Consider the following 15,754-nt stretch of genomic DNA (forward strand, 5'->3'; position numbering starts at 1 on the left):
TTGCTTTTGCTGAACTTTTTCAACTTCTACTCAACACTTGGCCTAATTATTTCTCACAAATGGTCACAAATAAGTCACTGGAAATTATATCGTAATATGTTGTACTTTAATTTGTTTGTTTTGAAAGGATTGGGATTGAACTCGTGCCCTTTTTTTTATGTTTTCGACAAAGTATATTCCGTTTTTGATTTATTTACTGAACATGGCGAGTTTTTTTCGACCAAACGTTTCTCACTAAATGTTACAAAATACTCATTCCTTCATATTTTATTTTTTATTTATTTATTTTTCAATATGGCGAAGTGTTTGAACAAATGGTTTCTCAGTTCTGTGTTTGAAATATAACTTTTTATTCTTTTTTTTTTGTATTTACTGAACGCAGCGGGGGGGGAAAAATCAACTAATTCCGCCATTTTATTGTTTTGCCAGGACTGAACTTGTTACGCTTTTGCTTCTGGATTATTTATTTCCTCATAAAACGGGTCAACTACGTTTTTTTATTAAGGAAACCAAAATCTTGATCGATTCCGAAGCAAAAAATATCGATGTGTCGGAGGCAGAAAACGCATTCAAACAGGATGTGTTGATTTTGATTTCTCAAAAAGCAATTTCATTTTCTGCTGAACATTTCTCCTTTAAAACACTAACCTTCGGCCATTTAGCATTTGCAGTTTTTGGAATAACACTAAACGCGGCTTCTGCACAAGATTTGGAAGAACTTTTCTCAATAAATGTAAGAATTCAGCCATTTTCCAATTTATTTATTTATGTATTTATTTACTTCAAACAGGGGTCATTTCGTCAGCTTCTTCTAAACTTTGGACAGAAGGAAATTGTCAAAATGAAATCAGTTTCTTGAGAAAATCATCTTGAGTACGGTTAGTTTTGCCTCAGACACTCATAAAGAAAATATCCATTATTATTTCCTCCTCTGGAAATTCTGCACTTTTGCCGAAATTCTGCACTTTTGCCGAAATTCTCTCGATCCGAGCTTGAGACTTGACCCATCCTTCGAAGTGTGACTTTTTTTTCTGTGCGTCAACTTGCAATGAATAACAAACATTTTCAACGTAAGCTGCACTTTCCTGCCTGTTGACATGAAATGGGTGATGTTTGTACTGACTGAATGTAAAAAGGTGAGGTGAGGGGGGGGTTGGTGTGAGCACTGAGGCCAAACTGTTTTTTGCACAGAAATGAACTGGAGATTGTGCCTAAATAAATCATGAGCAAATGATCCCGCGTCTGGTCTGTTTGACTTACTTTTAACAAATAAAGTGTTCTCCTCCTCCATTGTCGATGCGGCTGCTCGTAGTTGTGGCCGTAAGGTCTCTGGTGCCTGTCGCGGCGGCAATCCCCGAACCCGGTGGTGGCGCCCGGAAGTAAGGGATGCCGTCAAGCTGAAGAAGGAGTCCTACCTGGCCTTGTTGGCTTGTGGGACTCCTGAGGCAGCTGAGAGGTACCGGCAGGCCAAGCGTGCTGCGGCTCGTGCGGTCGCGGAGGCTAAAACTCGGGTCTGGGGGGAGTTCGGGGAAGCCATGGAGTTTACACTGTGTACAGTGCGGGTGGGGGGCTGCTGACCTCGACTGGGGATGTCGTCGGGCGGTGGAAGGAGTACTTCGAGGACCTCCTCTATCCCGTCGTCACGTCTTCCAATGAGGAAGCAGAGGCTGGGGACTCGGAGGTGGGCTCGCCCATCACCGGGGCTGAAGTCACCGAGGTGGTGAGAAAGCTCCTCGGTGGCAAGGCTCCGGGGGTGGATGAGATTCGCCCTGAGTACCTTAAGTCTCTGGATGTTGTAGGACTGTCTTGGCTGACACGTCTCTGCAACATCGCGTGGCGGTCGGGGACAGTGCCCCTGGATTGGCAGACCGGGGTGGTGGTCCCTCTCTTTAAAAAGGGGGATCGGAGGGTGTGTTCCAATTACAGAGGGATCACCCTCCTTAGCCTCCCCGGTAAGGTCTACTCCAGGGTGCTGGAGAGGAGGATCCGGCCGATAGTTGAACCTCGGATCCAGGAGGAACAATGCGGTTTTCGTCCTGGTCGTGGCACACTGGACCAGCTCTATACCCTCCGTCGGGTGCTCGAGGGTTCGTGGGAGTTCGCCCAACCAGTCCACATGTGTTTTGTGGATCTGGAGAAAGCGTTCGACCGCGTCCCTCGTGGTGCCCTGTGGGGGGTGCTCCGGGAGTATGGGGTCCGTGTCCCTCGTGGTGCCCTGTGGGGGGTGCTCCGGGAGTATGGGGTCCGGGGCCCTCTGCTAAGGGCTGTCCGTTCCCTGTATGAGCAGCAGGAGCTTGGTTCGCATTGCCGGCAGTAAGTCAGACCTGTTCCCGGTGCGTGTTGGTCTCCGCCAGGGCTGCCCTTTGTCACCGGTTCTGTTCATTACTTTTATGGACAGAATTTCTAGGCGCAGCCAGGGGCCGGAGGGTGTCCGGTTTGGGAGCCTCTGAGTCTCATCTCTGCTGTTTGCAGATGATGTTGTTCTGTTGGCTTCAACAAACCAGGACCTTCAGCTGCTCTGGGGCGGTTTGCAGCCGAGTGTGTAGCGGCCGGGATGAGGATCAGCACCTCCAAATCTGAGGCCATGGTTCTCCACCGGAAAAATGTGGCTTCCCCTCTTCGGGTCGGTGGGGAGTCCTTACCTCAAGTGGAGGAGTTCAAGTATCTCGGGGTCTTGTTCACGAGTGAGGGACGGATGGAGCGTGAGATCGATAGACGGATCGGTGCGGCGTCAGCAGTGATGCGGTCGCTGTATCGGTCTGTCGTGGTGAAGAGGGAGCTGAGTCGGGGCAAAGCTCTCGATTTACCGATCGATCTACGTTCCCGCCCTCATCTATGGTCATGAGATTTGGGTCATGACCGAGAGGACAAGATCGCGAATACAAGCGGCCAAAATGAGTTTCCTTTGCAGGGTGGCTGGGCGCACCCTCCGAGATCGGGTGAGGAGCTCAGTTACCCGGGAGGAGCTCGGAGTAGAGTCGCTGAGGTGGCTCGGGCATCTGTTTCGGATGCCTCCTGGTCGACTCCCGCGGGAGGTGTTCCAGGCATGTCCTAGTGGGACAAGGCCTCGTGGAAGACTCAGGACACGGTGGTGGCCCCGGATAGAGCGGAAGAAAATGGATGGATGGATGGAGTCTATTTGTTCTTCCAATTATTGGAACATTTTAGTCGACCTTGCAACATAGCATGGATTATTCCGCTTTGACTTTAACCCCTTAACTCCCACCTGAACCGAGCACATTTTCTCCAGTTTGGCTTTACCCCAGTCCAAAAGCTTCTGGGAAAAAGTTGTGAAAATAAAACTGAGACGAAAACAATGATGGAAATGTGACAAAAAAGTGAGAAAACATTGACAAAAAAGTGACGAAAAATGGATTAAAAAATTGACGAAAAAAATGACATAAATGTGACAAAAAATGTGATAAAATTTTGACAAAAAAATACAAAAAATTGACCAAAAAATGACCAAAAAGTTACAAAAATGAGTTGAACACCCAACAAAAAAATGATGGAAAAAAAATCTGACGACGTGAGGAAAAAGATCCTCTCAGGCGGGTTCAGGCGGGAGTTAAGAGGTTAAGAGACAAAACAGATTTACTCACAGTGACCACGAGTTACTGTTTTATTTTCTCAAGTAAAAGTGCAGATAGTACTTAATTTGTTTATCAAGTAGAAGTAAAAATGTACTGCGTGAACAAACTGCTTGAAAAAGTTACTTGAAATAAAAAGCGCGACCTGTCAGCTGTGCGTCCTCCAGTCCACACCGCGGCGCTCTCTTTCGCGCACGAGAGAGTAAAAGTGCAGCGTTTACTTTGGCTTTACGACACAAGCTCCTGCTCTGCGGCAGTGCGTCAAGCTACAGCTTCCGCCACCCAAACCCACTTCCTTAAAAACAAAACACAAACCACCGTCCTCCAAAAACCGCGAAGCCGCTTTTATTCTGAAACCTAACGGCCGGAAGCGTCCCCGCGGCGCGTGCGCTCCTCCAAAACAACATTAGCCCCGTAACCCGCTGCTGCTTCATGAATCCCGGGCTGTAAAAAAAAAAAAGCGGCGCAGGTCCCGCTCCACCGACCCCTCCATGGACCCCAACAGGATCGTCCAGGCGCTGAAGGGCACCATCGACCCGAGCCTGCGCCTGGCGGCCGAGAATGAGCTCAACCAGGTGGGTCCGAGAGAGCGGTGTGTGCGCCGGGGACACGGTGATCCGGAGCGGGCCGGGGGAGGGAGGAGAGACTCGCTGCCGTGGATGGAGGCGATGGAGGCTCTTCTCTTCCGTCCTCCCCCCCCCCCTATCAGTGGCCGTGGGAAGTGTCCTGGGATTTGGGGGTGCGTGAAGCCCAGGGGAACAATAGAGAGAGGTGTTCCCAAGTTCGTCCGGTCCCGTTGTGGAAGTGCGGGGCTGTGTTTACCCCCGGACTTTTGGGTTGCACTGCGCGACCACCTATTCAAGATCAGGTCCCACTTTTTTAATGAAGTTAGATTTACGTAGAGAACGGCACATTATCTACTAGTGTTTCTGAGTTTTCTGAACTCTCTTAACTCCCACCTGGACGGAGCCCATTTTTTACAGTTTGGCTTTGCCCTAATCAAAAAGCTTATTGGGAAAAAACACCAAAATAGCCAAGGATGTAAACGCAACAAAAATGTGACAAAAATTCAACAAAAATTCAACAAAAATGTGACAAAAATTCAACAAAAATGTGGCAGAAAATGCGACAAAAATGTGACAAAAATGTGACAAAAATTCAACTAAAATGTGGCAAAAATTCAACAAAAATTCAACAAAAATGTGGCAAAAATTCAACAAAAATGTGGCAAAAATTCAACAAAAATGTGACAAAAATTCAACTAAAATGTGGCAAAAATTCAACAAAAATGTGACAAAAATCCAACAAAAATGTGACAAAAATCCAACAAAAAAATGACAAAAATTCAACAAAAATGTGACAAAAACTCAACTAAAATGTGACAAATCCATCCATCCATTTTCTTCCGCTTTATCCGGGGCCGGGTCGCGGGGGCAGCAGTCTCAGCAGAGATGCCCAAACTTCCCGATCCACACACACCTCCTCCAACTGTTCTGACCCCGAGGCGACACCAGGCCAGCTCGGAGACATAGTCCCACCACCGTGTCCTGGGTCCACGAGGCCTTGTCCCACTAGGACATGCCTGGAACACCTCCCGCGGGAGGCGACCAGGAGGCATCCGAAACAGATGCCCGAGCCACCTCAGCTGGCTCCTTTCGACGTGAAGGAGCAGCGACTCTACTCCGAGTTCCTCCCGGGTAACTGAGCTCCTCACTCGATCTCGGAGGGTGCGCCCAGCCACCCTGCGAAGGAAACTCATTTCGGCCGCTTGTATTCGCGATCTTGTCCTTTCGGTCATGACCCAAATCTCATGACCATAGGTGAGGGCGGGAACGTAGATCGATCGGTAAATCGAGAGCTTTGCCCCGACTCAGCTCCCTCTTCACCACGACAGACCGATACAGCGACCGCATCACTGCTGACGCCGCACCGATCCGTCTGTCCATCTCACGCTCCATCCGTCCCTCACTCGTGAACAAGACCCCGAGATACTTGAACTCCTCCACTTGAGGTAAGGACTCCCCACCGACCTGAAGAGGGGAAGGAGAACCATGGCCTCAGATTTGGAGGTGCTGATCCTCATCCCGGCCGCTACACACTCGGCTGCAAACCGCCCCAGAGCAGCTGAAGGTCCTGGTTCGTTGAAGCCATCAGAACAACATCATCCGCAAACAGCAGAGATGAGACTCTGAGGCTCCCAAACCGGACACCCTCCGGCCCCTGGCTGCGCCTAGAAATTCTGTCCATAAAAGTAATGAACAGAACCGGTGACAAAGGGCAGCCCTGGCGGAGACCAACACGCACCGGGAACAGGTCTGACTTACTGCCGGCAATGCGAACCAAGCTCCTGCTGCAGTCATGTTTTTCAGTCCCAGTCCGCCCCTGTCACCTAGGACCTGTTTGCCCTGGGAGACCCTACCAGAGGCAAGAAGCCCCCGACAACAGAGCCTCCAGGATCATTCGGGCGCTCAAACCCCTCCACCACGTTAAGGTGGCGGTTCCAGGAGGGGTAAAACAAATCAATAAAAAATGATAATAATAGCAAAGTAATAACGGGTAAATTACACTGTCTGCCATAATTAGAATATCACAGTACAGCAATCTCTAAACAAATGACATCTCTGTACTGTGATATCATCAGAAAGGCACAGGCACAGTATTAGATATTTAAATATATAAGACTAATAGGGCACATTGAAGAGGAAATGGGGTGGGAGTCGGGAATCACGCTGCCGACTTTGCGGGACAACACGACTCTGCATCTGTCCGGCGCGCTCTGTGTTCTCTCTGTTTCCCAATGTCGAAGTTTTGCTCTGACCAAAAGCAAATTTTTGTTTCTTTTTCAGTCGTACAAGATCATCAACTTCGCCCCGACGCTCCTGCAGATCATCGTGTCCGAGCAGGTGGAGTTCCCCGTCCGTCAGGCAGGTGAGCAAAGAGCGGGCATGCTGCAAAGTGTACGTTTTTACAGCTTTTTTTGCCTCCGATACCGATACTGGGCATTTCAGTTACTGCCCAGATCCACTATTAACCGATACTAAGAGACTTCCTTTAAAAAAATATATTTCTCTGTGTTAAAAAGTGAATGGGCCTTATGTCATTCATTTTGGAGAAACAGTTTGAGCTAATCACACTTCAGTGGATTCAGTAATCTGCTAAGTCTCCAGTTAGAGAATATTTAAAATGTTGAGGCTCCCAAAGGCATGCTATGAAGCCTCTTGTGCAGGATCTTTGTAAATGAACGCTTGTATGTGCGCAGCGGCGATCTACCTGAAGAACATGGTGACCCAGTACTGGCAGGATCGAGAACCCGCGGCCGGAGAGGTCATCTTCCCCTTCAACATCCACGAAAACGACCGGCAGCAGATCCGCGAACACATCATCGAAGGCATCATCCGCTGCCCCGAGTCCATACGGTACAGGCAGTTTGCTTTCTCTCAAGCTTTCTATATGGAAATAATGTATTTTTTTTTTTGTAGAAACAAAGTCTGAATAGTAAATAGAGCCAGGTTTAAAAATGGAAAACTGGATTTCGTAAACAATTGGTCAAATGATTTCGTTTTTGAGGAAATTTTGGATGTTGTACAGAGATCATGGACCCAGTGACTGATATAAACCCCTTTACTCCCACCTGAACCGAGCACATTTTCTCCAGTTTGGCTTTACCCCAATCCAAAAGCTTCTGGAAAAAAGGTGGGAAAATAGCGACACAACTGAGATGAACAGAATGAAGTAAGAAAACTTTGACAAAAAATGTGCAAAAAAATGACCAAAAAAAGACAAAAAATGTACAAAAAATGACAAAAAAATTACAAAAAAATTACAAAAAAATACAAAACATTTACCAAAAAATGACAAAAAATGACAAGAAATGTGACAAAAAATGACAAAAAAAATTACAAAAAATACAAAACATTTACAAAAAAATTACAAAAAATGACAAAAGAATGACAAAAAAAAATGATAAAAAAATACAACAAATGACAAAAAAAGACAAAAAATGTGACAGAAAATGACAAAAAATTGTTTGCAAAAAAGGACAAAAAATGACCTAAAAAAGGACAAAAAAAGGACAAAAAATGACTAAAAAAAATGACAAAAATTTGACAAAAAATAACCAAAAAAATGACCAAACAAAATGACTAAAAATGTGACAAAAAATAACCAAAAAAATACAAAAAATGACCAAAAAAATACAAAACATTTACAAAAAAATGACAAAAAATGACAAAAAAATGACAAAAAATGTGACAAAAAATGACTAAAAAAATACAAAAAATTTACAAAAAAATGACAAAAAATGTCACAAAAAATGTAAAAAAATGTAAAAAAAAATGTGACAAAAAGAATACAAAAAATGACCAAAAAAACGACAAAAAATGACCAAAAAAATGACAAAAATGCTTACAAAAGAATACAAAAAATGACCAAAAAAATGATAAAAAATGACAAAAAAGTTATGAGTTGAATACCCCAAAAAAATAAAGATGGAAAAAAATCTGATGATGGGAGGAAAAAGATCCATTTAGATGAGCTTTGTAGGTCTTAGCTTTCAAATGAGGTGTTACACTGGCCTACAGGATTTGGGTAAAGCTGAACTGGAGAAAATGCTCTCGGTTCAGGTGGGAGTTAAGAGGTTAATGATCATGGCTGGAACATGAAAAATTTACAAAAAATGACAAAAAAGTGAAAAAAAAATACAAAAAAATTACAAAAAAATTACAAAAAAATACAAAAAATGACAAAAAATGACAAAAAATGTGACAAAAAATAACCAATAAAAGGACAGAAAATTAACAAAAAAATACAAAAAATGACCAAAAAAAAAGATTAAAAAATGACAAAAAAGTTATGAGTTGAATACCCCCCAAAAAAATAAAGATGGAAAAAAATCTGATGACGTGAGGAAAAAGATCCATTTAGATGAGCTTTGTAGGTCTTAGCTTTCAAATGAGGTGTTACACTGGCCTACCGGATTTGGGTAAAGCTGAACTGGAGAAAATTGTCTCGGTTCAGGCGGGAGTTAAGAGGTTAATGATCATGGCTGGAACATGTAGGGGGAGGAAAATACTTCATTTTAACATTTTTAACCTCTGTATAGTCCCTTCAAAGAATAACTGAGTTGTTGTAATGTATCCTAAATATCCGCTCATGTGTTCAGTGTAGAAAAGACCAGTAATTAACTTCCAGCAGAAAACGTGTCATTGACAGCTCTGATGGCTTTTTTCACAGAATTTTACTTTATTCTTTTTCATGGACTTTTGCCTCCCAGAGCCCAGCTGACCATGTGTCTCCGCGCCATCATCCGCCATGACTTCCCCGGGCGCTGGCCAGGAGTGGTGGACAAACTGCAGATGTTCATGCGGGCGCAGAACAGCAGCGGGTGGTACGGCGCCCTGCTCGCCCTCTACCAGCTGGTCAAGACCTACGAGTGAGTAAACGCCGAACACAAACCTTTTATTTCACTGCCAGAGGAGGATCTCAGGTTGGGTTAATATTCTGCTAATGTCACAGATACAGGAAGGTGGAGGAGAGGGTTCCCCTGCTGGCGGCCATGGAGCTGTTCTTGCCCCGCGTGCAGCAGCTCATGGCTCAGCTGATGCCGGACGCCACCATCTTCTCCGTCCTCATCCAGAAGCAAGTGCTCAAGATCTTCTACTCACTCGTACAGGTACAGGTATCAACACAACACTAACTTACTCTGAGCCACCGCTCCTCAGACCAGGCCAGCTCGTCTCCATGGAGATGTGATTAGGGATGGGTGTCGTTAAGGATTTATCGATACTACTACACTTATTCTTATCGATCCGGTGCTTTAACTCTCTTATCGTTTTTTTTAAAAGGAAAATAAGAAAAAATGTTTGATAGAAGCTACTGTATAGGCATTAATCCTTGGCCTATATTTATTTGGACCAAATTTATTTATATATATGGAAGCTAAAATACTTTAAAGAACAACTAACCCCCAAATCAACTTTTTTTTCTAGCTAAGTTGTATAAATGGGTATCTTATAGTGTTGTCTACGTGTATATGTCACTATTTTAACAATTTAGTGCAAATTTGTTGAAATCCTGTCTTTGTGTCCCAAACCGTCTGTGTGGCGCCATCTGCAGCGAACTGTCGGTACTGCATTTGATTTTTTGAATTCGGCACCCAATTAGCGGAGGGGAGAGAGATGATGTCAGGAGGCGAGAGATGATGTCACGGGCTCTGCCGCTCTGGGGTATAAAAAGGCTCAGTCTCGCTCACGCCCCCGTAGCGAGTTGGAGTTGGAATAACGAGAGAATATTATCATCGATTGTCAGGTTTGCGATTAGTTGTCATAGCATTTAGGTAGATTTTATTAGGATAGCTTTTTTATTATAAATAAGTGTATAGTTTTAGTAGTGTTAGTTGTTGAATATTGTAGTTGTAATCACTAGTTGCTTTTATTGTTAGATTAGTTAGCTCAATTTAGCTTAGGGCGTTTGTTAGTATTGCTTTTAGTGGTCTATCGTGTATAATTTAATTGTTAGTTGTTAATTGTACTGTGTTAGGATGGGGAGGAAGTGTAGCGTAGTGGGGCTGGAGTTTGCAAAGACCATTTTACGTGCTGATTCCTTCGCCAACTTCACCGAGGTTGAACTGGGCTATGCTAGTCTTCTCCGTTTGAAGAGCGAGGCCGTCCCCACCGACACTCCTGCCCCGCCAACAATGTGAGGTGAGTGAGAAAAATAATGATTTACCCATTTTGGGTTTGGTAGTAATTGCATTGATTGTAGCTGCTGTAAAAAGAGGCACTTGGTTCACTCTGTCCCGGTCATTTCTGTCAGTAGAAGCTACTTTGCTCACAGATTGAGTCATGTACAGTATATAGAATATTGATGTGCACGTCAGAATAGATCGTTATTGTAGTGTCTCAAACAAATTCGCCGGTTTGGCCTCTGATAACACCAATCACATGAGTCGTGTAGATATGTTGAAAAAATATGGCGTGTAAATAGACTCTGCAGCCTCAGCTCCAGGCGATGTGTCCCGCACTCGCTCACTGTGGCTGAGGAACAGCAGCCACCGGTTATAAGCGCGTCTACTCGCTGCCCGGGGCAGCCTGCTAATGCATCAGTCTGCAAAGTTACGCCAACACTGCGCAAATGTGCACGAGTCTGAGCACCAAACTAATCTAAGTTTGACATGACTGTAGCTTTTGACAGTAGCTACAAGCTAGCCTGTATAGCTAACGTATAGCTAGAACGTACTGTGTGTCGGAGGCTAAACTGACCCGCTCCGTGCGCGCTCTGCTCCCGTTTGATGCTCGACTGCGGTCAGTGAGGAGAGGGCTGACCACTCCAGGTGGACCGTGCGGTCAGTGAGGAGAGGGCGCTCACAGATGTGAGCTGTTCTTACGTGGTTTCAGAATCAGTATAGTTGTTATTGCCATTGTTGTTGAACAGGTTCACAAAATAGGATCAATTCTGATAATTATGTTCATGTTGACAAGTTTTCTGAACTGAACCAAAGTTTACACCTATTTGGACGCAGCTTTTCAAAATGCCAAACCATTTGGAAGTTTTTAGTAGCCGACTGTAGCCAGAATTAACCTGATACAAATATTTGGTTGATCTGCTATAGGGTGGCATATTCTGAAGTATATCCTAGGTTGTATTCCTATAAATCATCAATACAAACAATGTGTTTGCATGTCACTTGTGTGTGCACTTTATAAATATTATTTATTGTTATGTTTTCAGCCAAAAGTGAGCAGAGAGAAATGTCCAGACTGATCCAGTCATTACAAGGCATGCAAGTGTCCAGGCCAATGTGAAGCCGAGCAGGCGACGCAAAGGTGAAATCTATTTATCCTTTATACAGTACTGTCATTTTATGTATAAAACAGTCTACACTTTTGTTTTTTTTATATACTGTAGTTAGACACAAGTTGTGTAATTACTGCCATTTTAAACGTGTTTTTTTTGTTTGTGTTTTGTACAGCTACTCAAGCCTGGACCGCTTACACAAGCGTCGGTTGTGGGACAGGGGACCTGATGGAAATCCCTCTTCCTGACAGTCCCAGAGCAGCCTCTACACCTTTAAAAAGGAGAAGGTGTGAGGTGTCAGCGTCTGACCCCAGCTTCCACATCGATGACAGTGCCAGCACTGTGAACTGTTCAAGGTACAAAGAAAATCTAGAGTTTTAATTGAAAAAATATATACAGCGTCCTGGTTTTTTGAGGGATGAAATATCCTTTATTTTATATAGCATTCCCACTGAAGTCCCTCCACACAAGGACAAAAAATATATTGTTCTTGAGGACCAACTGCTGGAGCTGTTTAGGCGATGTCCTGTCTGGGTCACTCAACAGTGTCCTCGCTGTGAGTTCTCCAGTCAGTGGTCCAGTCAGCCCATGGTGAACAACGTCCCAGCTGGAAACCTACAGCTCTGTGCTGCTGTGCTGTTCACCGGCTCATCCTTTAGCCAGATTTCAAAGGCACTACAAAAACATTTTGTTTTTCCATATATTATCCGATGATAACAGATGTTTTAATTTTATAGTTCTTGGGGGCCTTCAATATTCAGGGACTGTCAGAGCAGTGCTTCTATAGGCACCAGGCAAAGCTCCTCATCCCTACGGTCAACTGGCAGTGGAAGCTGGAGCAGGATAACCTCATCAGGGAGGCTCTTGAAAGCGGCTCTGTGTCACTGGGCGGGGACATGCGGGCAGATTCACCTGGTAAATACATTTAATAAACATTTATCTGAAGTATTAAAAGTCAGCTAATGTATAACTTGCATTCATGTAGGACATTCAGCCAAGTATGGCAGTTACACCATGATGAATCTAACGAGTAACAAAGTCATTGACATCGAGCTAGTCCAGGTAAAACATTACAATACAAACATAAATATGTAACTTTGGATAACTGTGCATTATGATAGAACTCATATTCTTATTTTTTTGTCTTATTAGAGCAATGAGGTTGGAAACAGCGTGTGCATGGAGAAGGAGGGGTTTGTGTTTTGTGTCCCAGAGATTGGAAAAAAATGATGCGCTGGGCCAGAAAAGGTGAACGGAGGAAATGACGAGGTGGAAGAAAAGCATTGTGAACCATCTATATGAATCATCTCTACTGGTCACCATCAAAGGCTGTGGCTGAGTGGACATCTGGGCAACTACATTCAGAATGTCCACGGAAAACCCCCTGTCCCCTCGCTGTCTTCACAGGCCTTTGGTTGGGGATGATGCAAGAGTGTGGCCAAAATCAAGTATGTGTAATTACAACTACTCCTCCCAATATCTAATTTATATTGATGTATTTACACTTCACATATCAATTTATTATTCTTTGTAATTCTTTATAATTCTTTGTAGGCACAGCAGCATGCGAGAGACTCTTACTCTTTTGTTAACACCACGTTTTTTGAAAGATTAAGCTAAAATAAGCCCACAATACCACACTTCAAATATTGAGGCATTCCATAGTCTGATTCTCTCACAATAGTCTGGGCCTCTTATTCAAAGGAATGCTGGCCAGGTAATGATTCCTAAAGGTTCAACAAATATTCACTAGTTATTTTATCACTTTGAAATGTTTAGAAAATAGATACTGCATATTAATGTTTATTTGTGAAATTTTAGGGTGCAGGTTGGTGCCTTGAATTTTGATTTAAAAAAGGCAAATCGTCATAGTGTATCCAAAATTCAAGCGTGGAGACTACACAGTGAGAGCCATGAAGACCAGAGCTACCTCAGGTATGTCACATTAAAAACAACACAACCAATGCTTTTACAAGGACAAATGTTTTGTGCTTTGTTTACAGTCTACTTTGACCAACTAATGGCCCTGCTGTTTGAAAGTGTGGTCGAGGATCCTCTCCCATATCAGGAGCACACAAAGGACCTGTGCCTGAACCATTCTGTGCCCATTGGACAACGTAATAGATTAAAATCAATGTTTCATGCAAGATTTAATTGTGGGCAGTAAAAAAAAAATGAAGCCTGTATATGTTCTGTCAGATATGTCACAGGAAGGTATATGCAGCACCACTGTTTCTAGAAGCTGAAAACTTACTGCATGTATATTTATTACAGTTGGTATTGTATAACATAACCAGTCAACTTTGTCTGTTCAATTTGTTTATTGCACACATCTATGTAGGCCAAGTGAGTGGCACATGCAGCTCAACCTCAAGTGAAATGTGAGCTGTAAGTTTGTAGTAAGTTTTACCAAAGAAATTGTGCTATAATTTGGAAATTGCACTGTTGTAAGAGCCAGAAGTGCAGAATCAAGTACTGGTACAAAACAAGATCTATAATTTTCATTAATATTTCAATATTCAACTAAAAAAAGCATACATATAAATACTTCATTATAGTCTTTACTCTACAGTGTCATCATTCAGTGGTAGTTTAGTGTATGTGTTAACGTTGGTTAAACCTTTTAGTTCACTAAATTTAGTAATAGAAATTACTTCAGGCTATTTACTTAGGGCTAACTGGCTCTTTGGGTTCACAATGTTACAGTCAAGCCTTTAGAGAAACATAACCTGAATGATTCTGTCTCACATCTTCAATGGCAAACCAAAAACAATTTCAAAAAGACAGTGTTCCTGCTCTATAATACAGGCCTACATATATTTATTTGATATGTTTTGTGCACTTTGCTGTAAGAAAAATAATAAAAATCTTTGTAACACAAATAGCCACGTCTCTATATCACACACTCTGCTGAGGACACTGAGATACATCTCCCATGTTAACGTAGACCACAGCAAAAGTCTACATCTAAAATAGATCGGTAAATTCTGAAGCAGCCAGGACAGTTACGTCCCTTAGCTGCGATGCTAACGTCGATCGAGCTCAATGCTAAGCCGCTAGCTTTGTAAATGACAGAGGAATAAATGAGCCAGCGCCTCAGGTACAAGGCCGCTGTCTGCCACGATGCCCCCCCTGTGTAGAGAGAGCTGTCGAGCTGTCCCAGTGGAACAAGTTGCTAAATAAGTTAGCTCGCTGGAACTCCATGCTCCCATGCTCGGACTTTGTTTACGAGGAGCGCTGCAGGTGCAGCGTCGAAGTCAGAAGCCTCAAGCCCCTCCCACCCCTCACCCCTCCCGCGTGCCCCTTAGTCCTCCAGGCAACGCCCCCTTTCTGTTGAGATTTTCAAATCTGAGGCTCTGATACTGAGGCTCTGGAAGGAGGGGTTAGTAGCCCTTTAAAATGAAAGCTTAGTGCATTGATCTTTCATATGAAGTAAACTGCTCATTAATATTTCATAATGTAGCTACAATTAGGCCCATTAACATAACATAACCCTTTATTTAAAAATGGTTTTGTCTGTTTTAAATATTCCCTGTCTGCTCTCAAAAGTAAAAGCTCTAAATAAGCCATGGAGTAGGGCAGCTCGATTATTGAAAAAATAACAATCACGATTATTTTTGTCATAATTGAAGTCACAATTATTCAAACGATTATTTGTTGCCTTTAAAAAAAAAAGGCTTTATTTTATTTATTTATTAATCAAAACACTGCACTACACTTTATGTTTTCTGGACAGTCATAAAAGTACAAATGATTTCAAGTACACCTTGATTAAGGAGAGGTCCCTGTTTCACACCTGCCCCCTGCTGGCTGGCCCTCACACCTGCGCAAGCAAACTGAGCAGCGCGGCCTGATGACATCATCACACAGACAAAAGCATGAGCCGCGGCACGTGAAAAGTGAAGGGAAAGTAATCCCAGCAGCCTGAAATAACGCACACAAAAAAGTGAAAAAAAATAATAATTATCATTGAGTTTTTGCGATTATGCTAATTTGGTGATCGTTTACTGTTGTAATCGAAATCGTAATCGAATTTCGATAAATTGCACAGCCCTACCATGGAGTTTTTAAAAGTGTTTAGTTTTATCGTCTTCATGCCTCTGCTGTTAACCCCTTAACTCCCACCTGAACCGAGCACATTTTCTCCAGTTTGGCTTTACCCCAATCCAAAAGCTTCTGGAAAAAAGGTGTGAAAATAGCGACAGATGATGTGACAAAAAAGTGAGAAAACTTTGATAAAAAATTGACAAAAAATGACCAAAAAATTGACCAGAAAAAATTTACCAAAAAAATGGACAAAAAATGGACAAAAAATGACCAAAAAAAAGACCAAAAAAAAGACAAAAAACGACAAAAAATGACAAAAAATG

The 15,754-nt window shown here is 43.2% G+C and overlaps 1 protein-coding gene across 1 annotated transcript in view; it reads left to right on the top strand.

The window, feature by feature from the left end:
- Positions 1 to 3,966: 3,966 nt before the first annotated feature.
- Positions 3,967 to 15,754, top strand: part of ipo8 (importin 8) — a gene marked incomplete at its 3' end in the record, with an annotated part of 47,015 nt that continues 35,227 nt past the window's right edge. The window contains exons 1-5 of the mRNA XM_079581166.1: positions 3,967 to 4,165; positions 6,437 to 6,518; positions 6,850 to 7,006; positions 8,863 to 9,021; positions 9,105 to 9,261. Coding sequence (XP_079437292.1) covers positions 4,082 to 4,165; positions 6,437 to 6,518; positions 6,850 to 7,006; positions 8,863 to 9,021; positions 9,105 to 9,261 — 639 coding nt within the window. The 5' untranslated portion in view covers positions 3,967 to 4,081. The remainder of the gene's footprint in view (positions 4,166 to 6,436; positions 6,519 to 6,849; positions 7,007 to 8,862; positions 9,022 to 9,104; positions 9,262 to 15,754) is intronic.

Source organism: Gobius niger, assembly GCF_951799975.1.
Source record: "Gobius niger genome assembly, chromosome: 22".
Classification (NCBI taxonomy): Eukaryota; Metazoa; Chordata; class Actinopteri; order Gobiiformes; family Gobiidae; genus Gobius; species Gobius niger.